At 42.9% G+C, this 27,213-nt stretch overlaps 1 protein-coding gene and 1 long non-coding RNA gene across 2 annotated transcripts in view; one reads left to right on the top strand and one right to left on the bottom strand.

Annotated features, from left to right (window-relative positions):
- The window catches only part of cubn (cubilin (intrinsic factor-cobalamin receptor)), a 350,345-nt gene that overhangs the window by 252,781 nt on the left and 70,351 nt on the right, over positions 1 to 27,213 (top strand). The window contains exons 43-50 of the mRNA XM_036125467.1: positions 2,407 to 2,575; positions 7,400 to 7,574; positions 9,054 to 9,232; positions 13,170 to 13,379; positions 13,498 to 13,638; positions 14,331 to 14,515; positions 16,679 to 16,850; positions 19,052 to 19,255. Of these exons, the coding sequence (XP_035981360.1) occupies positions 2,407 to 2,575; positions 7,400 to 7,574; positions 9,054 to 9,232; positions 13,170 to 13,379; positions 13,498 to 13,638; positions 14,331 to 14,515; positions 16,679 to 16,850; positions 19,052 to 19,255 (1,435 nt within the window). The remainder of the gene's footprint in view (positions 1 to 2,406; positions 2,576 to 7,399; positions 7,575 to 9,053; positions 9,233 to 13,169; positions 13,380 to 13,497; positions 13,639 to 14,330; positions 14,516 to 16,678; positions 16,851 to 19,051; positions 19,256 to 27,213) is intronic.
- Positions 9,509 to 12,681, bottom strand: LOC118556900. Its single transcript, XR_004927463.1, has 2 exons — positions 12,649 to 12,681; positions 9,509 to 9,641 (listed from the first exon to the last, which is right to left on the bottom strand). It is a non-coding gene; the product is annotated as an uncharacterized LOC118556900 (long non-coding RNA).

Below are 27,213 nucleotides of genomic sequence, written 5' to 3'. Positions count from 1 at the left end.
AATAGAAGTTAAAAACTCATGGTTGAAAAATGTCTTTTTTCACAGATGCATCTATTGTGTTCAGGTTGTTGTAATTTCAACCTGCACTGCTATAAATTAGAATATTTTGCATAATTGGGATAAATGTCTTGCTGTGTTGAGGATTTGCAGACACAATACTTTAATGGCCTCAGCTACTGGTTCTTGCCATTTAGGATATCAAACATACTGTTTAGGACACAACCTACTCTGAAACAAAGTTAAGAAAAAACAATGATTAGAAAAATCTTTTATCATTTCACTATCATTTTTTTTTATCATTTTTTTCCACTTCACAGAACCAGGCACTATTGAGAACTAGGATTTGGTCCAACACACACACACACACACACACACACACACACACACACTTATCTTCTGGGTGCGATTTGCTGGAGGGAATGGGGGGGATTTACCCCCCCCCCCCCCCTCTCTGTTTGTGACGTCCCCCATGGTAATGTTACAGGACTAACTTTTTGTGGATGATGAAGATTTGCAGGCAGCGTCACAAGACAAGAAGCAGCAGCAGGCGATTTCTCCACCCTCCCGCCCAGGACAGGTTGCATGCTGTCTCGAGCCAGACAGCAAGCAGACCACATAACCTTGTTGTTATGTTCATTTATAAAACACTTGAAATGACCCCCCCACCGCCCACTGTTTTTTTTGCAAATCGCACACTGCTTATCTTAGATCAAGTCATGCAGACATTACCAGTTTTATTTATCCAAATCAGAGAAACTGGTGCTTTAAAATGGGCAAAGCAGTCAAGGGAAGGTGGCAAAACCCAAACTCCTGCAGTTGGATAGAAACCTTATGGCAAAGACACAACATAAGACATGACAGAAGGCTCATCCTTTGATCATCATGGTACATTAAATAAATAAATGGACCCCTGAAGATCCCTGGTAGAAGAGAAGAGAATGTCAGAGAGCCTAGTTAACTTTCACCTGCTGAGACCTTACTTACCCCTTTCATCCATCCATCCATACATCCATCCATCCATCCATCCATACATCCATACATACATACATACATACATACATACATACATACATACATACATACATACATACATACATACATACACACATACATACATACATACATACATACATACATACATACAACAAACAAATACTATTTACAACTCTTAAAGGTGCTATGACATCACTCTATAAACCATTTCATGTAATTGATATTGCTGCTTATGTAAATTCTCCAAAGAATTTCATTTAAAAAACATCAGCTTGTTGTTTTCTCTAATAATAATAATAATAATAATAATAATAATAATAATACATTTTATTTAACAGCGCCTTTCTTAACACTCAAGGTCACTTTACAGACAATAAAAAAATACACATACAAGGAACATAAAAATATAAACAAACAGTTATGAAGAGGGACAAGAACAGTGTATTTACAAAAAAGTGAGCTGGAACAGGTGGGTTTTGAATCTGGTTTTGAATAAGGGAAGAGAGTCAATTCTGCAGAGGTCAGGTGGGAGTGTGTTCCAAAGTTGGGGAGCAGAGCGGCTGAAGGCTCTGCTCCCCGTGGTGATGAGTTGAGCTGGGGGTGTAGTGAAGTGGATGGAGGAGGAGGATCTGAGGGAGCGGGAGGAGGTGGCGATGTGAAGGAGGTCTGATAGATATGGAAGATTAAGTTTATGGATGGCTTTGAAAGTATGCAGAAGTATTTTAAACTGTATTTAATTTTTTATTCTGTTTGTTCGAAAGCCACAACTTGAATCCCCCCTAAGGAAGCAGTCTTTAGTAAAGTCTTCATAAATTAACTTCAGCCACTCTTCTGTGTTTCTCTCATCCTTCGCGAGTGAGTGAAAACTTCATGCGTTTTAGACCACCCTCGGACATATTAGCTCCCCTTTTTTAGTAACCAATATGAAGTTAGTTTGATTTTGAATATAGGATATTGACACTCTATCTGCCTCCTGTTCGACCCGATACAGGGAGGCTGATCTGGGGCTGCCCTCTGCTCGCAGTCAGAACTGCTAGCGTGAATCACGGTCGGTGCATCAACTGGGGGGAAGAGGGAAGGGGGGAAGGCTGTTTGCTTATTGGTGTGCTCTGATTAGAGAAAATGAATCACATAGAAAGATAACCTGTCTTTGGATCTGACCGTTTTTGACCAAAGCAACAAAGCTGACTACCCCTGAGCAGGTACTTTGATATTCAGTTCTGATATTCCCACAGCCTCATCAGTGCACAACAGACCATATTATACCTCTAAAACCTCAGAAAAGTTAGCTTTGTTCTCATGGCCCATTTAAAATAAGTCTAGTCCATTTAGTTCTTGGTTTAGCTTTAACACCTCTTACTGGGGTCACAAATCTGTTTGTCATGTTTTCTTCCCTTCCGGTTGTTTCAACAGCTCAGAAATGGTCCAGATGGTTCATCTCCACTTCTAGGGGAACGTATCTGTGGTTCAAGTCCACCATCCCTAATCCAAACTACCGACAACCACCTCTATATTCACTTTGTGTCTGATGCAAGTAATGAAGCCAGCGGCTTTAAGTTGATTTTTGAAGCTCATAGTCAAGGTACAGTTCAGAGTTCTTTTTTTCTAAGAATGACTAAAAATGAATGTGACATTTTGTTGTAATATGTTGCCCTAAAGCTCAGGTTTTATTTACTTCATTGTAAAAGCTACATATGTACATCAAAGAAATGTCTCTGATGTAAATTCAGAGTCATTAATGCAATGAGGGCCGGTTTATTTTCTTTAAATTAGCAGCTTACCATACATACTTCAGCTTCATAAGCCTTTGAAACAGATCAATAATTTATTCTTATTGTATATCACTACTTAATCACTTGTGTTTATTATAGTTAGGATCAGTCACAGTAGTGGTTGTAAATATTTACCAAGGACAGATACCAAATGGAATTCATGGAAAATTATTGACACCTGCTGTTAACATTCCTGTTAAATCAGATACAAGTATACATCATTAAGCACAATGTTTAACACCTAAGTGCATAAGATGGATCTATTACCCACACCTTGTGGTGCTAGGTGTAGGTAATAGAATGGACATGGTTTTGGCTATGTAGCACATGTAGCTCAATAGATGCTACATGAGAAAGGTAAAGAATATGTTTGATTTTAGTGTCAGTGAACAGACTCTAATGAATTTTGTCTTCAGTGAAAGCAGTTTACTGTAGATATCAACTGCTTGCACATTTAAGTTCCTCATTCCAGACTTTTTAGAGTTAAAATAAACACTTTAGATGATGCATTGTTTCTTAAATATGAGGTCAGATTTGAATACATTTAGATTTTTTTTATCACAGATTTTATGTTTTGATTACTTTTGTTAGGTATTTGTTGCCTTGTCATGACATTGGGTAATAATTATCCAGAAATGATTTTGTTGAATAAAGTTACTGTCTTGTGGCTTTGTGGCATAACCAGGGGTTTCACAAAGCTTGCATACACACAAAACAGGGCCTGAAACTTCCATACGTCACTTTCAACGCAAAGGTTCCTCTCTATCCAGGATTGTTTCATCAGCAGTCAGATGAACAGCATAACAGAGGCAGCTGTGATCAATGCTAGAGACTTTAATTATGTTGAAATAAATGCTGTGCTCCCCAAATTCCAGAAATTAATTAAATTTACTGACCAAAGATAATGACAAATTAGATCAAGTGTACTGCTATATCCCAGGAGTATATAAGGCTGCAGCAGCTCCTCATTATCGGTCATCAGATAACATCTCTGAGGACTCTAGCCTCACTAGAAACCACTGATCTGCTGAACCAGACCCATTGTAAGAACTGTTCAGGTTTGGATTGAAGAGGCCTGCTCAACCTTTTAGGACTGCTATGAAAACACGGACTGGGAAGTGTTTAAAGAGAGTGTTGTACATTGTCTGTGCTGTCCAATATTCACTTCTTCACTGATGCTGTCCTACCCACAGAGACAATCAATATGTTTCTTAACCAGAAACCACAGGTAGACACAGTGCAGTCGCTGCAGAAGGCCTGGGATGCAGCAATCAGCCTACTCTACCATGGACTCTACCATGCCTCATGAAAGTCAGTATTTATCCAGGGCTTGCTGTTGAAGAAGCACCTGAGTTAAAAGCTTTACTACAGGAGAATAAGAGGGCTTTGAGGTCAGGAAAGAGATAGGATCTGAAAAATGTACAAAAAGAACTAAGGAAGAAGACCAAAGAAGGGAAAAACAGCTGAAGGAAGAAAATGGAGGCGGAGCTGCAAGAAAACAACATTAGTTATGCCTGGAAAATAAAAAAAAAATAATAATAATAATTTCAGGGTACAAACAGAAGGCTCAAGCTGTAGGTGACTTGAGCTAGGTAAATAAGCTGAATCAGCACTTTCTGAGGGTTGACCAGCTAGCCATCTCCCCTCAAACCAGTCTAAGGCTACGTTCACACTGCAGGTCTTAATGATCAATTCCGATTTTTTTGTGAAATCGGACATTTTTGCGCGGTCGTTCACATTTCCAAATATATGCGACTTGTATGTGATCTCCTGTGTGAACTGAATGCGTTCAACCTAAGTGTCCCGCATGCGCACTCGAGGACGCGATGACGTCACACGTAGCAAGCGTCCTCAGTGTTTGCGGAAGTAAACATGTGAACATGTGATCAGAAAAAACAACATAGTAATATAAGTAGAAAAAAGGAGGAATAAACATTATTGATTTTAAAGTGATGAATGCCGTGATAAAACTAAAATGGCTGCAGACTTTTATTAAAAATTAAAAAAGTTTATGGTTTAGTTTCCCTTTACAACTTTCTTTTTTTAAATTGGAGGAAAAAAATTCTCTTAAGATGTAACTTTGATCCTGTAAAATTACCGATTAAATTATCAGTCTACCACAGAAGCATTCCAAAATGATGTTAAAAGTTTTCATGCCTCAATTAAGTTACTGGAAAATAACCGTAAATTAACAAAATAAAATTGATTTGTAACAAATGGAGACCGCGGGCGTTATGTAGTTTATTTGAGTGGAGTTGCCATATTATTGACGTCATCAGGAAGCGCAGGCCCCCCGAGCCAATCTGACCACCCGAGCCGATCTGGTACCTACACCGACACACACAATGCACTGAAAAACAGCTTAGGGAAGCTGAAAGCGCTACTATCGACTCATGTCCAAACTGGAAATAAGGAATATTCCGCAGCCCGGGCCAGTTCAGTTAATAACCAGATGCAGTTTTTATACTGAGGTAAAGCTATCTGCCTCTTCGGAAATTATGGTAAAGCCAGCTAGCTCTTGATTTTGACATGCTAGACGGCACAAGGCATTACAGCACCCTCCTTTAGCTCCTCTGAAAACAAAAGCGCACACCTCCGGTTCATGTGTGATGAACTATGGAAGCCATTTCGTAATTCAAGATATCCGTAACGTCATTTTGACTAATCAGAATGTCAATTTAAGATATCTTAAATGGAAAAGCTGAATAATTCAAGATATCTCTAATTCATTTAGAGATATCTTAAAAGGAATTTTGACTAGTCAAAATTACAATTCAATATATGTTAAATTTAGTTTTGTACTAGTCAAAACTGCATTTCGTCTATCCAAAAATACATTTAAGATATCTTGAACTATGGTGGCATTTGAGATATCTTTAATTAGAATTATGACTAGTCAAAACTAAATTTAAGATATCTTGAATTGTAATTTTGACTAGTCGCAATTTAATTGTAGATATCTGAAATGGGTATTTCAGATAGTCAGTAACTCATTCGAGATATCTTGAATTCTCCATACAACTCAATGGTAAATCTGATGTAATTTCGACTAGTCAGAATGTAATTAGAGATATTTCGAATAGGTATTTTGACTAGTCAAAATTCAATTAGAGATATCTTAAATTGCTAAGTTGTCTAGTCATAAAACAATTTGAGATATCTCGAATGTAAGGGCGGGACAAACGAATTTATGTTAAAACGGCTTGCCATAGTCGTCTTTCTTCCCGCTTCTGCATAGTAGGATGCAGAATAGGCAAGGCGAGGCAAGGCAAATTTATTTATATAGCACAATTCAGTACAAAGACAATGCAAAGTGCTTAGTGACGTTTGTTGAGTATCGGTGACGTACAGGTCGGATAAATGCGACCCGGCCGTACAGACACAGGTCGCATTTGAAAAGATCAGATACGTATCGGATTCAGGACCACATATCCAAGTGGCCTGGGTCGCATTTGAAAAAATCTGATCTGTGTTGTTCAGACTGTCATAAAAAGATCAGATACAGGTCGCATATGGGCAAAAAAATCGGAATTGGGTCACTTCAGGCTGTAGTGTGAACGTAGCCTATCATGCTGCAGACAGCATCTGAATTACTGGATGGGGGCTACAGACCAAACTGCAGTGCGATGACTCAGAGGACAGACGGTGGATAAAGAGCTTTGTAAACTAGTGCCAACAGAACCATCTCACATTAAGTATAGGGAAAACAAAGGAGATGGTGGTAGACTTGGAGGACCAGTTCTGTCCTGGGAGGCCAACTGGAACCAGTACAGGTGGTGGGAGGTAGAAGGACTGTAAGAAAATAACATCACTGATGGACAATGTCACCCACCCCATGCATAAAGCTGTTGCAGAGCTGGGGAGCCCTTTCAGTGACAGACTGCTGTACTCAAGATGCTCAAAGGAGCGCTACCGCAGGTCCTTCATCTCAGCTGCTGTTAGACTTTAAGCTGCTCATAATAAACTCAATGAGTGTTTACAACACGCTAATGATTGCACATGATCTAATTCAATCAGGAAGAATGTATTATTTACACTGCTGATGTCCATTTCCACATGGTCTCTCTCCATCCTCAGAATTATGGTCTGGACACATCCTCCTCCGAGGCAAGAGGAATATGGTTGTGTGTGGAAGTCATCAAACGTTTAAGACATCAACAATGTTCTCTTTTCACAACAAGTTATTTTGTTGTGAAGAACATATGTGCTTTAACCTCTGATTTGGACATTTAATAAAGGCCTTTCTGTGAAGTTTTGCACAGTTTATTTTCTCTGCTGTTGCCACTGGCAACTATGAAGAAACAATGATCAGCTGACTCAGTAAAATACACAGTGCCATTTATTGTGTGAATTGCATTCAATGTTCATGGTTGAATGTGGACTTATAGTGGGCAGAACATAAGTATCTGGTACACAAATGTTGAGGTGCAGCTGTGATTTATAACAGAAACTAGCATGTTTGTTTCCATGTGCAGGGTTCTATAAATGGGAATTTTTTTGGCGTACGCCATTTTAATTTTTAAGGCATGCTTACACATTTAGCATGGATTCTATACAATGTTTTATAATGAAACCTCAGCACCTTTCAGGTGGAATGCATTTTATGGTTAGTAACAAAACTGCTTTTCCCACAGCATGTGGAGGCTTCATTATGCTTACTGAATATGACCCTCCTGGCTACATCACTTCACCAAACTATCCACAGAACTACCCCCAGAACATGGACTGTATCTGGTTGATAACTGTGCCCAATGGAGAAGCTGTCCAAATTGACTTTGAGGAAGAGTTCTACATCGAACCAACATCCAGGTTTTTTGCTACTTTCTTTTAAGATTACACTGTGTTAATTGTTACATAATGACTAATTTTATATAACATAATTTTATATTGAATTATTGTCCAGTCTTAATATATATATATATATATATATATATATATATATATATATATATATATATATATATATATATATATATATATATACTAATATCTATTTATTCAATATTTGGTTGGGGCTTCTTTTGCATGAACTTTATCATTGTGGCGTGATACAGATTCGATCAGCCTGTGGTTCTTCTAAGTTGTTCAAGAAGCCCAGGTTGCTTCGATAGCGGCCTTCAGGTCATCTGCATAGTTGGTTCTGGTGTTTTTCATCTTCCTCTTGACAATATTCAATTAAATTTTATTTATATTGCGCCAATTCATGATACATGTCATCTCAAGGCACCAAAGTCAAATTTGTTCAATAAAGTCTTGGGTACAGTTTGAGGTCAGGCCAGTCTGCTAGGCAATCAAGCACAGAGTCACCATGGTCCAGCAGTACCAAATCCACCTGGAAAATAATATCAGCATCTCCATAAAGCTTGTTAGTAGAAGGAGGCATGCTCTAAAATGTTCTGGTAGATGGCTGTGTTTACTGTTAACTTCAGAAAACCCAGTGGACCAGAACCAGCAGATGACACGGCACCCCAAATCATCATTGACTGTGGAAACTTCATACTGGACTGCATGCAATGTGGATTCTGTACCTCACCACTCTTCCTCCTGACTCTGGGACCTTGATTTCCAAATGAAATCCTAATTTAATTGTTTTCTGAAAAAAATACTTTACACCAATGAGCATCAGTTGATAGGGTTATTAAAGATTACCCTTTTATCCTTGAATGAAAACCACACAACACAAGTTTTAGACATTTCTATAGAAAAGGACAGAGGATACCCAAACGGAGAACTACACTCCCTTAAAGTTTAGGAACGTCTGCGCCGGGTCATCTCTGTCCTTCTGTCTTTATTATCACACATCAAAGAGGGGGTCAGGAGGGTTGGGTCAGAAGGATTCAGGAATTTACAACATGGGGGTGGAAAACAAACATGGGAGCAAGCTTTGTTGCAGCCTTATCTGGGAGAACCATTTGTTCTCCCTGTCAAAGGTTAAATACAACAGAGCCTTCCTGAAAGCAAACTCTTAAAACAAACCAAATACCTGTAACTTGATAGAAATAAAATGATTACATTCACATTTCCCAAACAACAGTCTGGTTATTTTTCTACTTAGCCCATTTGTGGGCTAAGTGGGATTTGTGGTTCATATTTGGGATCCATCTCTGCGTAGTAGCTCTTAATGTGTGACAACATGAGTTTCCATAGGTTACTTTTTTTTTTTTTTTTTTACAATATTCTAATTCCGTGTTGGTGTGTGTGCATGTGTGTGCGTGCATGCGTGCGTGCGTGCATGCGTGCGGATATATCAGACAGTGTCCAATTTTTTTGTTCTATGTTTGTCTACAGCTGTAGCTTTGACTTTTTGGAGCTTCGAGATGGCTCTTCATTTAATTCAGACCTAATTTCACGTCTGTGTGGAAGCACTAGACCATCTACACAACATTCAAAAGGTTCTTCCATGCTGCTCAGGTTTCGTACTGACAGCAGTGTAACACACAAGGGATTCAAGGCAAAGTACTCTATAGGTAAGACAAAAAGTCATCAGACCGGAAGCTAAAATCAAATTATTAAAGTAGCCATTAGTTTATAGATTAGATTTCTTTTGTTTGACAGAACACTCTCACTCTAGTGTTTATCTTGTCAAATATAAATTTTTGCTCATGGCTCTGTATGTAACGTTCTGTTGTGGTTCAGGTTATTTTTTCAGTTTAGCCACATTTCTGTCTTAGGATTTATTTCTGCTTTCTTGTTTTGTATTGGATTCATGCTTAGCCTGTTTTAGTCTTTGTTATTAGTTTTTATTTCAGCTCGTGTCTGTTTAGTCTTTGTCTTGTTTTCTACCTTAGGTTTATTGTCTATTAGTCTGTATGCTCCTTTTATCATCTCCACCTGTTTTGATTAATTAGTCCCGCCCTGCTCTCCTGTTCCGTTCGCCTATTTAAGCCCGCTTTAGTTTTCTGTTTGTTGCCAGGACGTCTTGTGTTATCCTCACGTGCAATCTACTCGGTAAGAGCATTCACCCTTGTCTGTTCTAGTTAGCCTGCCTGTCAGTTTTGCCCGTTCAGTTTTCTGCTCGCCTGTTTTTGGAGTTTGTTCTATTGCTTGCCTGAAGCCAGCTCTTTTTGCCTCCTGGATTTTTTGTTAATAAACCCCTTTTTAAGCATCAGCTCTGTGTCCGGCTAACATTTGGGTTCTTCCTTTACAATTCATTACATTACGTCCTGGCCAAAAAATGAACCCGAAGCCGACACGTTTTCTCCTTTCTGGAGGAGATATGCTCACTCAGACCGGCGCTCCACTCACCTCCCACACTCGAAGCAGTTGCTCACCGGACTTCCCCTGTCAGTCCACCTCACCGCCGTTCATCCCGGATCCGGACTTTTTTCTGGAGGTCGATGCCGAGATGATCTGGGAGCTCCGTCCTGACTTATTCCTAGAGTCCCTCTCCTGACGCGGAGGCGCATGAATCTTCGCTGGCGGTTCCGTCCCGTCGGGAGGAATCGGCATCCCCGCTAGGTCCGCCGTCCCGCCACCGGAGAAGAAGACAGCGGCTTGTTGACCAGTCCTCCAGCTGTTCTGAGCAGCAGTCAGTCGAGCCAGTTCAGCCTCGATCGGCCGTTGCTTCCCAGCCCTTGCCGGCTGCCTCTCCGGCGTCTTCAGCCTCTTCCTGTCGAGCAGACCGGAGTCCTCCACTTCCCTATCCTGGTCCGCCCACAGCTCCTCCTAGTGGCGCTGCAGAAGATGACCATAGATCTTTGGAGGACAAGATAAGATCTTTTGCTCCCATCATTAAACGCCTCAGGGAAGCTCTTATCTGCCGATATTCAGTGAGTTTGGAGGAGAAATTAAAGGAGGTGGAGGGGCATTATGCCACGACTCTCAGGGCATTCTACAGCCGCCCTGCTCCTGCCGTCGAGGGTCCAGCTGACGCCTCGGCCCCTGTATCTGTCCCCGAGGGTCCGGCCGACGCCTCGGCTACTGAATCCATTACGGAGGACCTGCCTCCGCCCAAGTCCCGAGAGGGGGTTCTGGAGAACCCGCCTCCGCCCAAGTCCCGAGAGGGGGTTCTGGAGAACCCGCCTCCGCCCAAGTCCCCGGAGGGGGTTCTGGAGAACCCGCCTCCGCCCAAGTCCCCAGAGGGGGTTCTGGAGAGCCCGCCTCCGCCCAAGTCTCCAGAGGGGGTTCTGGAGAGCCCGCCTCTGCCCAAGTCTCCAGAGGGGGTTCTGGAGAGCCCGCCTCTGCCCAAGTCTCCAGAGGGGGTTCTGGAGGGTCCGCAGCTCCCCAAGCCTCCAGAGGGAGCCCTGGAGGGTCCGCAGCTCCCCAGGTCTCCAGAGGGAGCCCAGGAGGGTCCGCCTCCGTTGGTCAGCAACAAGTCGACCCAGGAGGGTCAGCCGCCGTCCGGCGTGGACGTATCGACCCAGGAGGGTCAGTCGCCGTCCGGCGTGGACGTGTCGACCCAGGAGGGTCCGCCACCGGTCCACGACGTCTCGACCCAGGTGGGTCCGCCCAAGCCCCGAGGTTTGACCCAGGCAGGTCCGTCGCCGACTTGCGACGTGGGGACTCAGGGGGGTCTGCCACTGGTCCACGACGCGACAACCCAGGGAGGTCCGGCCCTGCTCCGTGGTGGTTGGATCCAGGAGGATCTTGGTGGCCGTGTCCCTTGTCGGGGCAGAGGAGGATTTAGAGGTCTTCGGGCTCCTCTTCGGATTGGTCGCCCCCTAGGGCCTAGTAGGGGTCCAAGACATCCAGGTCCCGGAAGGATCCAAGAACCTACAGGCTCCCCCAGAGGCGCCTACCTCTACTCTCTAAACCTGACAGCCAGCTCTCGGAGTTCCTGTTCTGGCTGTCACTTCCAGAGACTGTCCAGAGACTTATTCTGAGACTTTTTGTCTCTAAAGGACTGGCATTTACAACAGCCTGCAGCCAGGCCTCATTCACAGCCTGCAGCCAGGCTCTCTCCACAGTCTCCTGCAGCCAGGCTCTCTCCACAATCGCCTGCAGCCAGGCTCTCTCCACGGTCGCCTGCAGCCAGGCTCTCTCCACAGTCGCCTGCAGCCAGGCTCTCTCCACGGTTGCCTGTAGCCCGGTGCCTCCTGATGCCTGTAGCCCGGTGCCTCCTGATGCCTGTAGCCCGGTGCCTCCTGATGCCTGTAGCCCGGGGCCTCCTGATGCCTGTAGCCCGGGGCCTCCTGATGCCTGTAGCCCGGGGCCTCCTGATGCCTGTAGCCCGGGGCCTCCTGATGCCTGTAGCCCGGGGCCTCCTGATGCCTGTAGCCCGGGGCCTCCTGATGCCTGTAGCCCGGGGCCTCCTGACGCTAAACTCCTGTCAAGTCTTTGTTTTGTCATCAGGGGGGGCCTGGACCGTCGTCGGCTCCGCCCTCGAAGGGCCCTGCTCTGTTCCCCGGGACGACCGCCGGACATCCTGACCCGCCGGGGCCATTCCCCGGGACGACCGCCGGACCTCCGGCCACTTTGACTATTTGTGATTCTGTTTAGTTTGGATTCGCCCTTAGAGGGTTGTTTTCTGTTGTGGGACTTGTATTTTGGATATTGTTTTTCCTTTTCAGATTCTGACCTTCCAGCCTGTAGCCCCCTCCACCCGCCCGGTCTGACCTTTTTTTTTTTTTTGTTTTCTTTGTACTTTTACAGACGGTTAAGGGCGTCTAGAATCCGCCCTTGAGAGAGGGGCTCTGTAACGTTCTGTTGTGGTTCAGGTTATTTTTTTCAGTTTAGCCACTTTTCTGTCTTAGGATTTATTTCTGCTTTCTTGTTTTGTATTGGATTCATGCTTAGCCTGTTTTAGTCTTTGTTATTAGTTTTTATTTCAGCTCGTGTCTGTTTAGTCTTTGTCTTGTTTTCTACCTTAGGTTTATTGTCTAGTAGTCTGTATGCTCCTTTTATCATCTACATTAGTCCCGCCCTGCTCTCCTGTTCCGTTCACCTATTTAAGCCCGCTTTAGTTTTCTGTTTGTTGCCAGGACGTCTTGTGTTATCCTCACGTGCAATCTACTCGTTAAGAGCACTTCACCCTTGTCTGTTCTAGTTTAGCCTGCCTGTCAGTTTTGCCCGTTCAGTTTTCTGCTCGCCTGTTTTTGGAGTTTGTTCTATTGCTTGCCTGAAGCCAGCTCTTTTTGCCTCCTGGATTTTTTGTTAATAAACCCCTTTTTAAGCATCAGCTCTGTGTCCGGCTAACATTTGGGTTCTTCCTTTACAATTCATTACACTGTAGTATAAATTGCACGTCTTATACCTCTGATGAAGACTTCCAGCTTATTTCAATTCCCTGAATTTTTTGCAAATTGAAAGTGGGTAATATCTGTTGGAGCAGAAACATAGAAAAAACAGAAATTCAAACTCTGCAGGTTCTAAAATAGATATATTGAACTTTAAAGAAAATTGAGAGATGCTTTGGGGCCAACGCTCATTTCATATATTTCCTTTTCCACCCAAAAACCCTCACAGCATCGTGTGGAGGAACCTATCTAGGTCAGTCAGGGGATATTGAAAGTCCAGGCTTCCCTGGATCAAACTATCCCGAAGGCTCTAACTGTGAATGGTATCTGGAAGGGCCCACTGGACACTACCTTACCCTGAGCTATAGGAACTTCAGCCTGGAAAGCAGTCCTGGATGTACTTCTGACTATGTGGAGATCAGAGAGTACAATGCATCAGGTGAGAAAACAAAAGAAACCCTTTTTTTGGAAATCATGTAAGTATCCCAAATTCTTGCTTGTTTTTGAGACTTGTTGTCTCAATAAGTTTAACTTTTTTGTTTGCACTCCTTGCACAGGACGTCTGCTGGGGCGACATTGTGGGAGCAATATTCCAGCTTCGCTTGATACATCCGACAGTTTTGCCTTTGTCAAATTTGTGAGTGACACCAGTGGAAATGCAGCTGGTTTCAGCCTGTTTTTCGAAGCTAGTGTTGAAGGTAGGAGCATTTAAAATGATGATTGGAAATGACTGCTTTGTGCAAGATCACACACATTTGTCATTGGACATGCTGTCAGGATTTTTCTATCATATACATAAGTGCACTTTTACTAAGATGAATCGGTATTTTGCTAATAAATGCAATGATTATTACCAGTCCTATTTCCAATTGTCAGACTATTTTACAGGAGCAACAGGCCATTGAGGAAACGATATAGGCTGCTGTCAGTGGCAGTAGGCTATGTATGTATTGTTCCAATTTGAAATACTAGGTGTCATTATTACTAATGCTCCTTTAATTTAGCCTGATTTCAGAGGAATTGAACTTTCCTTATCCTTATTCAAGGATGCCATTATGGGTTGACTGTTGGTTTGATTTCAGTCTTCTGCCCAGATGTTGAAGTGCCCTTGGGCAAGGCACTTAACCCCAAGTTGCCTACTGTTCTATGTATCGATGTATAAATGTGTGTAGATTAGGTGACTGTGTCTCACATCTAAAATATTCTGAGTGCTTGGTATGACTAGAAAGTACTACACAAATGCAGTCCATTTTCCACTTGTAACTAATATCAAAATAACTTGGGGGGGGGGTGGTTTGGTTTTATTTATAATCTGACAATCAGAATAAGCTTTGTTGAATTATTTTATCTTACATTGTGTATCTGTTTGTTTTTTCTTCTCCAAATCTAGCTTGTGGAGGAGAGTTGAATGCTCCATCTGGTACCATCACCTCACCCAATTACCCAAATTTATATCCTCACAGCCGAGTGTGTCGCTGGGAGTTGGTGGTTACACCTAACCGCAGGGTCACACTCAACATTAATGACCTGCGGCTGGAAGATTCTGGTACTTCCTGTGTGTTTGACTACGTTGATGTGAGTTTCGTTTGACCATTCTTATTCTGTTTTCTATACTATACTTTTTTTCACATTATTAAGTCCAATTTAGAAGGGAGTAGTCATCTTGCAATTGGAAATCAGTAAGTTGACTTCCATCTTCCTTTTGCCCATCTGCAAGTTTTTCCTTGGGGAACACACTGAACTCCCACTGTCTATCAGTATATGAGTCTATTGTATAAAATAATTTTCTCGCACAGCTGCAATATATGTATCAGGACCTTGTTATGAGGTTCTGGGTTGAGCTGCCACTCTGGGTATACACATACAAGAATATATGTATGTGTATTCTTGTACTTGCAGCTGTGCGAGAAACAGTTTTTCTCATTTTACTACTAAAGTGAGGACTTTGATGTAATCTATCTATCTATCTATCTATCTATCTATCTATCTATCTATCTATCTATCTATCTATCTATCTATCTATCTATCTATCTATCTATCTATCTATCTATCTATCTATCTATCTATCTATAGGGGTTGGACAATGAAACTGAAACACCTCTCATTTTAGTGTGGGAGGTTTCATGGCTAAATTGGACCAGCCTGGTGGCCAATCTTCATTAATTGCACATTGAACCAATAAGAGCAGAGTGTGAGCACAGTTTTGCTCAAAATATTGCAATGCACACAACATTATGGGTGACATACCAGAGTTCAAAAGAGGACAAATTGTTGGTGCACGTCTTGCTGGCGCATCTGTGACCAAGACAGCAAGTCTTTGTGATGTATCAAGTGCCATGGTATCCAGGGTAATGTCAGCATACCACCAAGAAGGACAAACCACATCCAACAGAATTAACTGTGGATGCAAGAGGAAGCTGTCTGAAAGGGATGTTCGGGTGCTAACCCGGATTGTATCCAAAAAACATAAAACCACGGCTCCCCAAATCATGGCAGAATTAAATGTGCACCTCAACTCTGTTGTTTCCACCAAAACTGTCCGTCGGGAGCTCCACAGGGTCAATATCCACGGCCGGGCTGCTATAGCCAAATCTTTGGTCTCTCGTGCCAATGCCAAACGTCAGTTTCAATGGTACAAGGAGCGCAAATCTTGGGCTGTGGACAATTTGAAGCATGTATTGTTCTCTGATGAGTCCACCTTTACTAATTTCCCCCACATCCGGGAGAGTTACGGTGTGGAGAAGTCCCAAAGAAGCGTACCACCCAGACTGTTGCATGCCCAGAGTGAAGCATGGGGGTGGATCAGTGATGGTTTGGGCTGCCATATCATGGCATTCCCTTGGCCCCATACTTGTGCTGTATGGGCGCGTCACTGCCAAGGACTACCGAACCATTCTGGAGAACCATGTGCATCCAATGGTTCAAACATTGTATCCTGAAGGAGGTGCCGTGTATCAGGATGACAATGCACCTATACACACAGTAAGACTGGTGAAAGATTGGTTTGATGAACATGAAAGTGAAGTTAAACATCTCCCATGGCCTCCACAGTCACCAGATCTAAATATTATTGAGCCACTTTGGGGTGTTTTGGAGGAGCGAGTCAGGAAACATTTTCCTCCATCAGCATCACGTCGTGACCTGGCCACTATCCTGCAAGAAGAATGGCTTAAAATCCCTCTGACCACTGTGCAGGACTCGTATATGTCATTCCCAAGACGAATTGACGCTGTATTGGCTGCAAAAGGAGGCCACCATACTAATAAATTATTGTGGTCTAAAACCAGGTGTTTCAGTTTCATTGTCCAACCCCTGTGTACATATATATATATATATATATATATATATATATATATATATATATATATATATATATATATATAAATCTTTCTTTCTAATGCAGGCCGCACCATTTAGGAAACACATTATAATTGCTAATATCTGTCATGTTGTGCTTTATGTCATGATCTATTACTGTGTACCAGCTCTTTCTTAATTACATTAGGAAAGGTCCATATCTCTTTATTAATTTCCTCAGGTCCACACATCAGAATTAAGGCAAATTAAAATGTAAACTATATGCTAAAAATAAGTACTTTTGTTGAGGTAGAGCTTGACAAAAACTCGTGATCAGATATTTGGAAACTTGAAAAATAAAACACAAAATCCTTTTATAGACTGGAAAGAACAAATATTTTCAATACAATTATTGTCTTATCAGAATCGTATTTCTTACAGGTGTTTAATGGGTTGGGTGCTGATGCCCCTCGCCTGCAGCGATTCTGTGGTAGTGTATCACCCGGCACTCAGCTGCACTCCTCTGGCAACACCATGGCTATTGTGTTCCGCACTGATGCTTCTGTATCCAATGGTGGCTTTATGGCTACCTACTCCTCTGATGAGCCTGCAGGTGAGTAATTTTCTAAAGCAAAGTATAAACTGAGTGACCATTGCATGGGCGGTTCTGACAAACAAAAAAGACCCCCCCGCCCTCACACACATGCATGTTTAAAATAGAAAAGGGGGGCCGTGCCTTAACTTCCATTGACTTTTGATTTTCAAGACTTTCTATGGCCTAAACCTGAGCTTAAACCTAACCTTTACAAGTATATACCGAACCTTCACCCTAACCTAAACCTAATTGATACCTTAGTGCTAACTCTTGTAAAATAGTAAAATAGAAATTGCACAGATGCAAATAATGCCAGCAAATGATGCTAAAACCCAGCACTTAAGATAAACAGAGAGCTTTTTGACCACTGGTGAGGGAAATAAGGTAGAACCTTTGAATGGGGAATTGGAGTAGAAGCTGGCGGATGCTGGTGCATCTATCCCTCTTACCTCTGTTGCATGGGGAAAACAGGCTGTTTTCTCTGTAGACTTTGGGGGATGCCCTAGAACCCCTTGTGAACCCAGAGCCAGCAACTCCCATGCAGAGCCCATCTTAGAGACTGCTTCTTTTCTTCAGAGTGTAATTTGAGCATTAAATCCCTCCTTACATGTTGATCATGTTATTACTTAAATATATATGCTTAAAACACTGTTAGAAGAGAGCTTTTGGGGGAGGGGGGGTTGAGCTTTTTGGATAGATTTCACTACTTGACTTTTTGGGACACAAGCCAGATTATGTAGAGAGAGACCAAAGTGTCCTTAGCCATTTTCAAGCACCTGAAGAAGAAGCTTTTTGAATCCTTGTCATTTTTTTATACAACCTTCTGATTTTTGTATGTGTGCTTGTCATGGGTTACTCAGTTCTGGGTTTTTGTATGTATTTATTTAGTTACATTCTGTCTGCTTTACTTGTTGCTCTCTCTTGCCCACTGTTGCCTCTAGATCCCACCTCAGTTTCTCTCCCAGCTCCTTCTCCACACCTATGATTAATCAACCAATCTACTCCTGCCTTTGTACCAGCTCATTTCCTTCCAGTATTTAAGCTCCTCTCATTTCTCCACATCGTGCTGGTTTCTACTGCTCTGCTACTGCTGAGTCAACCACTCCCCACTATTGCTCCGTGTCACCTTGCCTCATCGCCTTCTACTTGCACCCCAGGTCTACATTTGTTTTGCGCTCCTGAGTTGTTTTATCCAGGGCTTGCTGTTTTCTATGCTCTTTCTTTTATATATTTCCTCATTGGCAAGATAATCAGGAAGATACAATGTTAATGCTGATGATATTCAGCTCTATTGTTCTTTTGAGCCAACTGAATATTTGAAGTTGTCCTCCTTGATAAACTTTGTAACTACAGTAATTGCTGGTAAACTATAAGACACAAAATCTAATTATTGTTCCTGAGAACTAAATAACTGATATAAAGCCATTTATGGGTGTATTTTGCCTCCTCTGTCATGTCACTAGAGTGCTATGGTGGTTTATTAAAAAACTGCTTGTTAATTCAGCTAAGAAATATTTCTATACTTCTAAACTATGTGGTCAAGCTCCAACCTTGTACAGCTGTATTCCCCCACTACTCGTAGTTTATGATCCTCCAGTCGAAGGCTGTTAATGGCTCCATGAACTCTTTTCAGGACTAGAGGGGTTTGGTCCTTTAGAGCCGTGGACCATCGATTGTAGAATACATTGCCTTTATTGTTGTGCTGTCTTCACTCTGTTGATTCAGAAGCAGGTCAAGTCTCGCTTGTTCATATTGGTGTTAAACTAATTTTTAACTAGTTAAACACCAATCTGCTATGCGGTTGAATTTATGCTGTTTTATCTATATATTTTTTTAAATCTTTTTATGTTTTTATTTTTCATTGTTTTTCTGTTTTTTATTGTGAAGCCCTTTTTTGTTTTTAACCTGAAAAGTGCTACATAAATAAAGTTTATTTATTAGACTGCTAGGTCGGCATGGTTATACCCACACATAGCGTTGCAAAGAAGACTGTCAACATTCTTGTCAACTTTACTCATTCAGGTCAGATATTGTCCCAGAATAATACATCTGAACTTCCGACAAATAGTTATATACTGTTTGTAGCTCTGTTTATGCTAATTGGTTTTTGTTTAAAGGAAATGGTTTTAAATATCATCTCTAAAGTTACTAGAAATTTTGTGTTTTCTTTGAATTGTAAAGTATAGTTTTGCCTCTCTTATATGTTCATGTTTTGTCAGAGTGTGGTGGAATTCTGAATGACCCAGCAGGCGGCAACTTCACATCACCTGGCTTCCAAGTGTCCAACTACAGCAACAACCTAAACTGTGAGTGGTTGATTCAGAATCCACTTCACATTAACTCCTCAATCGTGGTCGTTATTGAAGACATGCACCTGGAAAGCCATCAGACTTGTGAATTAGACTACCTTCAGTTCCGCTTAGGTAAGTTCTCCCAAAATGACTTCTATGTTTTACCACAATTTCCGAGTTTTCTCGTGTTATACTGACTCTATAAAAGCAATAGATCTTTAATTAGGGATTTGAGATTCACCCTCTACCTGAAGAAACCTAGTGTAGTGCCATAGTACGATTTTCAATAATTATCCTTCTAAGATCTAAAATAATTGGAGCAAAGCATAGTCTCACAGTCAAAGTGGGAGGCACGGCCAAAGAATTTTGACAGTGATCAAACAAAAATTCATATTTCCGGATCTAGTATTTCCTGATCCATTGTCATGTCAGTTAGCAAAGTTTAACTAGATGTTCAACAAGGTAGATCAGAAGGCAGTAGTGGTAGAGTGATCCCAAAAATGCATGGCATTAATGGTCAAAGCGGACATCAGAGTATTGGAGGGTATAAGTGGAACCAACCAAATTTTTTTGTATATAGTACTGGCGATTCAACTAGGCACACATCCACCCATCTAAAGAAAACAACATAACAAAACAGCTGTAAACACCAGTCTAAAAATTTATTAATTTAACTGCTATTAATTAAGTTTTATTTCCTTCACATGTGGGTAACATCCCTCACTACTTAAGTTTTTATTTATTTTGTTATTTAACCTTTATTTAACCAGATAAGCCAATTGAGATCAAGACCTCTTTCACAAGGGTGACCTGGCCAAGAAAGGCAGCAGCACACGTCATAACAATCAAAACAGATGAACGACAACAAAGAGGCAGCAAATATCCAACACAAAGACTTTAAAATATAGAAGTACTAAAGTGTGAGTAAATAAGTAGTAAATAAATATGCAGTATAAAGTGCAACAGTTATAGATACAATAACAAATTAAGAAGACAGACACTGTTCAAAAGATTTACCTTGAGGGTGCAGAATGTCGTTTGATCTTAGGGCATAACAGCTACCAATTCTCTTAAGAAAAGTGCATAAATGTGCGGGAACCAAGCCAAGAAGAGCCTTATAGACCAGGGTCATCCATTGTGTATAGCGTCTTACACTGAGAGAAGATATGCCAGCTTTTGCATAGAGTTCACAGTGGTGAGTGAGGGGGCTGCAACCAGTGATGAACCTCAGGGCACAGTGGGAAACAAGAGTTAAGGATCGCAGGCAGCTGGTTGAAGCAATTTTTCTAGGAAACGGATGAATTTAAAAAAAAAATCATTAGTTTTGATTTATCAGCATTTATAACCAGTTTTAGATTTTCCAGACGAATCTGCACTACATTAAAAGCAGATTGTAAAATTTTAATTTAAAATAAAAAAAAAAATAGAATTCTCAACAGGAAGTCGTGGTCCACAGTATCAAATGCCTTAGATAGGTCAATGAACAAAGCCACACAGAACGTGTTTGAGTCCAATGGCTCAAACACGTCATTAAGAACTTTCAGGGCAGTATTGACAGTGTTGTGCTGATCCCAAAAACTAGACTGAAGTTCCTCAGTTCTAAAAAAAAAATCTCAATTGATTGCATACCAATTTATCAAAAACCTTGGCCAGAATACATAATTTAGAAATAGGCCTGTAATTATTGACAATTTAAGGTTCACCGCCTTTTAGAAGTGGGAGGACAAATGCTGATTTCCAAACTTTCAAAAGTTTGTTTGTGCTAAGCCTTAGATCAAAAATAGTAGCCAGAGGGTCGGCAATTAAGTCAGCAGCCAGTTTAAGAAAAAAGTATCCAAGCTATCTGGACAAGTTTTTTAGTGCACTACGGACTTCAGAAGTAGACACAGGTTCAAAACGGAAAGAGCAATCAATAGGGAGACGGCTTGCAATAGAAGGTTCATCAGATATAACGGTGCTTTCAAAGTTATTGAAATGCGGGAATTATTGCAAATAAAATGTTCATTAAAATAATTTGACTCCCATTTGTTGGTCGGGTTTACTGAATCTTTAACCAAAAGATTTGGGAGTTCAGCAGAAGGCAAAGCACCAGAAACAAATCTCACAACGTTCAAAATTTTCATTGGATCATTAAGATTTTTAGTAGTTTTGGACTACTAAAATTCTGATTTATCCTTCTTAATTAAGGAGGTACATTTATATTGGAGGTGACGAATAATGATCCGATATGTCTCAATTTTTGTTTTTCGTGCTCTGGCACAAAAAACAAAAATCCCTTTCTTTTTAGAAGGTTCTATTTCATCCCTACTGACCACCAGAGGCAGTGCTTTAAGCACTGAATGATCATTCTTGCGCATGCACAGGTCGAGTACTAATGACACCAAAGTCACCTGTGACCTGCCGGGGACCCACGTGACTCTTTATAGTCACGTGGCACCCAGCGTTCAATCCCTTCGTTCTTCTCGCGCGCAGGTATAGTCGTGTGAAGCTGACTGCTTCTGTGTGTACCAAGTGCTAGCCTAGCTGCTTGTTGCTAATAGCCCCGTGACCGGGTTTGGTCGGAGCTGCGGGTAAGTTTCGCTCTCCAGAGGCTGCACAAGCTGGTTTCACCTTACCAGATTTGCCGTCGCCGCGACATGAACTGGTAAGTTTTGTTCTTTTCTCAGTAGTAGTGTACTGCTCCCGTTGATTTACCATGGTAATTTTGTGGCTGTTTTTACTCACCAGTAGCGTTTTCTGCTCGCGTTGAGTTCTCTATAAGTTGAGTTCTCTATAAGTTGGTTTATCTGACTCACCAGTAGCGTTTTCTGCTCGCGTTAAGTTCATCCTTAATTAACAAGCGGACTCGCTGGTGGCGTTTCTGCTCACACTGTGTTCGAAACCTCTAAGGGAGTTTTCCTACAACGGAGTTGCCAGTGGCGTTTGCTGCTCGTGGTGACTTCTTGTTGGTGGCGGGCTGATCGCGCCTTCAGCATTATGATGCTGGAAAATTTGTGCTGCTCGACCTGTCTGGCTCTGTTTCAGCCTGACGACGGGCATGATTTGTGTCCCTCCTGTCTTGGTGTGAAACATCTCCGGGAGGCGCTGTCGGATAACGCCTGCCCCAACTGCTCCATCATGCCCCGGTCGGTCAGGCTGGATCGGTTGGCTGCGCTGCAGCAGCCTACCGACTGGGTTGTCCCGGCGGCAACATAGTCTGTTGCCGCCGGGAAAGACGATGTACAAGCGGCCTACTGTGGCTGCACCTTTGGTGCCGGCAAAACGAGCCAGACGGACCGATGCAGGGAGGTTGTCCACAAGAGTGGATCATCTCACTTCTGAGCTGGCCGAAATGAAGGCCCTTCTCCAGTCCTTTCAGGCTGGTGGTGATCGCAGCGCAGCTCTCCCTCCCGAGCAGGATGAAGTATCAGTCACTGATGATGATGCTATTTCTGTGGCGGCCTCTGGCACCCACTTCTGTGAGGACCTCCCGGAGCTGGGCTCCGGGGCCTTCGGGTCTGACTCCATTGCCTCCCAGGAGGATACAGGGGAGTCTGTGACAGCCGCCAGATTTCTTGGTTTAGTGCCTGTGCCTTCACCGGGTTGGGGATCACAGTCATCCTGACCTGGCCAAGGACGGGTGGCCTGCGGCAGAATTGAAGACGGTCCCCTCTGGACAGTGTGGACAACACCCACAAATCTGGGGTGTGGGCAGCCCAGAAGCCGAGCTGTCCTGGGGTAAAACAACCGACCGCAGGCCCTAAGGTCTGCGGGCCCCCGGCCCCTTGAAGGCTTAGGAGGACGCCAACCAGACTGCGTGGCTCGAAAGGAACGAAATTACCTTGCCCCAGCTTGGTCTTGAGCCTGGTTTCCGTGACCTGGAGCAGGTCTTTGGACCTATGTCTGTGCCTATGGATGGAGCACCTCTGTGCCTATGGATGGTGCACCTTGCTGGCCAAGCGCCCTTGGCCAGCAAGGTGCACCATCATTTGGGCTTGCAGGTAAACATGGAGAAAAGCAGTCTGACTCCCTCATAGGAGACTGTCTTCCTGTGCTTTGCCATGGATTCTGTGTCGATGACTGCTTGCCCGTCACCCCAGCGGGTGAACAGCGTATTGAGCATCCTTCCGGAATTCAGCCATGGCATGGCACCACCTCTTGTGCGGTATCTTCGCCTTTTGGGCATGCTCACAGCCGCATCCGCCGTAGTGCCCTTGAGACTGCTGTCATTGCGGCCCCTCCAGATGTAGTTGAACAGCTTGAGTCTGGACTCCACACAGGACAGTCATCGTCTCAGACGACTTCGGGTGGGGCCTCAGTGTCTTCAGTCTCTGTCCCAGTGGAGGGTGAGGATATTTATGACGACAGGGGTCCCGCTCGGCTCCCTCCCGTGTCGTCGGGAAGTTGTGTTTACGGATGCATCCTCCAAGGGCTGGGGTGCAACCTGGCGGGGTCAAATGGCACAGGGGACATGGTCCTAGCGGCAGAGCAGGGAACACATCAATGTCCTGGAATTACAGGCTGTACTTCTGGCTCTTCAGAGCTTTCTCCCTGTTTTGCAGGGAAAGCATGTGCTGGTGAGGTCAGACAACATTGCTGTGGTTTTTCACATCAACCACCAAGGGGGTACCAGGTCAAGGAAATTGTTGTGTTTGACTCAACAGCTGCTAACCTGGGGAGCTCCATACTTGGCCAGCCTCAGAGCAGCTTACATCCCTGGGCCAGAGAACGTGCCAGCAGATTTTCTATCCCGCCAGAAGCCACTTCCAGGAGAGGGAAGCTTCACCAAGAGGTAGTGGAGGACATCTGGAAGGTCTTCGGCAGGGCGGACGTGGACCTCTTTGCCTCAAGGGACGCATTTCACTGTCCCCTTTGGTTCTCCTTGGACGACAGCAGCCCTCTGAGCCATGATGCGCTGGCAGACAACTGGACCCTCCTTTACGCCTTTCCACCATTCAGTCTGCTTTTTCAGACTCTCCTAAGGGTACGCCAGTGAGGGCACAGGGTTCTGCTGGTAGCCCCCTTCTGGCCAGCGAGGAGTTGGTTTCCTCTACTGCACGAGCTCAGCTCCGGCTCGCCAATGCGTCTCCCCTGCAGGACGGGTCTATTCAGTGGGCCGAGACAAGGACGTTGTGCTGTTTATGAGAGGTGCTCGGCGTTTGCATCCACCCAACCGCCCTGTGGCACCGGCATGGGACCTTTCTCTGGTGCTTGAGGCTCTTTGATCCCACCCATTTGAGCCCCTGGCATCAGCAGACCTCAAATGGCTCTCACTGAAGACAGCGTTCCTTTTGGCGATGGTTTCAGCAAAGCGTGTAGGTGAATTGCGGGCTCTCTCGATGGCCGAGCCCTGCTGCCGGTGGAATCCTGATGGGTCAGTTGTTACACTGTGGCGTGACGCAGCGTTCATTCCTAAGGTGTCACTGAAGGCGGATGGTAACCAGCCACTCCATCTCGCTTGGTTTGATACTGGATGCCCCTCCGAACCACTGTGCCCTGTTCGTGCCTTTGAGGCATATGTCAATGTCACGGCATCCTTCCGAAAGACAAATAGCCTTTTTGTTTGCTACGCCGGCTCACGGAAAGGTAAGGCACTTTCTAAGCAGTGACTGGCACACTGGGTTGTAGATTTGATCTCCAAGGCTTATGCCTTGCAGGACCAGCCACTGCTGACAGGAGTGAAGTGCCACTCTACAAGGGGCATGTCGACATCGTTTGCTGCCATGACTGGGGTGCCATTGGATGTTATATGCCATGCGGCAGGGTGAATGTGGCTGCGCCTCATCCAGCATACATCTACAACACATTAGGTGGATGTTCCTTGAATGTTGCTGATTCCTCGTGACCTTGTTGACATAAGTCATCCAGTGCTTAAAGCACCGCCAGAGTGCTTGGTCCCTCGGAATCTCTGCTTTTCACGAGAAGATTGAGGAATTGAACGCCGGGTGCCACGTGACTATATAGAGTCACGTGGGTCCCCGGCAGGTCACAGGTGACTTTGTTGTCATTAGTACTCAACCTGCGCATGCGCAAGAATGATCATTCAGTGCTTGAAGCACCGCCTCTGGCGGTCATCCGGGATTCATAGAACCGTAGTTACAGCAGTAACTTTCGTTTCCAATTTCAGTGGAAAACCAATGATTGTTTTGTCCCTTTATCTGAAACCTTCATAAGGTAGCGTGTTTATTAATAAGACTCAGGAATTCAGAATGAAAGAAATTCCAGGCCAGCTCAACGTCTTCAAGGAGGGAGATTTGTTGCCACTCAAAATCAGATAAATCACGCAGAAAAGCCTGCACATGAAAAAACTTAAAATCTCTTCTGACTAGAATTTGTGGTTTAGTCTTAGGGAGTTTGGCATTCCTGACCACTGCAATGGCACAGCGATCACTCCGATGGTTCCCAAAACCACCAACATCACTATTTCTGTGGGGGGCATTTATTATTATAAGATTAAGATGTGACGATCTTAAGGGGTATTTAATGCTAGGCCATGTTGAGCTGACAGTATTTAGGGAATTAAGTTAATTAAGGAACCTAGAGCCTCACTGCATGCTAAGGGAGGTCTTTAACAGCCCATGACTGTAACAGACCATTCCTGTTTAAAATCAAATTTCAGTTACAAAAATTCAAAATCTTTGCTAATGGATATAGATGAGAGGAGAGTAGCATGGAATTTGTTTTTTATATAAATGGCTACACCTCCACCTTTCTTTGGATGGTCACAAGACAGAAAAAAACAGAAAAAAGCACACACCTGTTCAAATGAACAAATAATTCTGAATACAGTAATAAAGTTGTTTTATTGATGGTATTATTACACTCCTTTTTTAAGAATGGAGAACTTCTGTTTTTGTTTTATTTTAATAAATAGTACCACTCATGCAGAGTGCCCCAATTAAGGCACTTTCTCTTTTCTCTTTACCCCGTCCCTCTTGAGTCATTTATAAGAAACCTGTGTTTAGCCATCTTTTTTAGACAGGGGACAGTCAGACTTTTATGAAGTCTGACTTCATAAAATGATTGCTCTAAAAATAAACTTCTCCAAATGTATGTTGTTTGGGTGCATTAATGTCTCTAACATTAGTGTTGACCGGGGTCCTTAAAGTCAGTATCTGACACTGACTGCTACAGACCTAAGTGTAAGACTAGAGAATATGGTAATCTTAACTTTGATGCACTCTTAAAATCTGTGGTCCGTTCCAGCTTTTTCAAACTAAAACAGCTGACTAAAGATTTTTAATTTGTGCTTTAATTACAACTTGCTTAGATTACTGCACTGCACTTAACAAAAATATTGTGGCTTGACTGCAGCTGCTCCAAAATGTGCTGCTCTTCTTTTAACTGCTCCCATGAAAAGAGAGCACATTTCTCCAGTTTTAGCAGCAATTCTTTTTAAATATCTTCATGGCCTTACTTTCCAGGATCTGTCAGACCTGCGTCATCTGCACGCTCCCTCTAGTTTGCTCAGGTTGGCAGATCAGTTTTTATTAGTCATCCAAAAAACAAAGACTGCAAAGAAGTAATCACACTTTCTCAGTTGTTGCACAAAATTCTGGATTCAAGTAGCTTTACATATCAGGCAGACCATTTTACTTTCTGTGTTTAATTTTCTCTTGAAACACACTTTGAGATGTTAGCTTTTGAAGTTTTTTATTGTTTGTTTTGGTGAATCTGCATTTTATTTTACATTTTGCTGGCTTTAACTTTTTATTTTGTTTTGAATTACTAGTTTTTAAGTAGTATAAATAATGTTGAGTTGAGAATATTATTATTTTTTAAAAAGGGGGAAATACAGTTGTTGTCCAAGCAAAAGATCTTCAAAAGCAGCTCAACAACATAACATATCATAACCTTTTTTCCCTGATTTTAACAAGAAAATATTGTAGTTGGTTATAAAAGGCACAATATGAATTGTCAGATTTACATCCAGGCATAGGATCATTGACCTATGGGTTTGTTTATCAATGTAGGTCTATATCCTCATTGGTAAATGAGGCTGAATTTTATCAAGCCTATATGGTCTGACATTTTCCCCTCAGCTGCAACACTTGAAGAACACATGGATGTGCGTTGTGTCTTTATGCATGATTCAGCTGCTGATGTTTTCC

Source organism: Fundulus heteroclitus, chromosome 21 (genome assembly GCF_011125445.2).
Source record: "Fundulus heteroclitus isolate FHET01 chromosome 21, MU-UCD_Fhet_4.1, whole genome shotgun sequence".
In the NCBI taxonomy this organism is placed as follows: domain Eukaryota; kingdom Metazoa; phylum Chordata; class Actinopteri; order Cyprinodontiformes; family Fundulidae; genus Fundulus; species Fundulus heteroclitus.
Note: the sequence above shows the minus strand (reverse complement) of the source record. Positions and strands in the feature narration are given on the sequence as shown.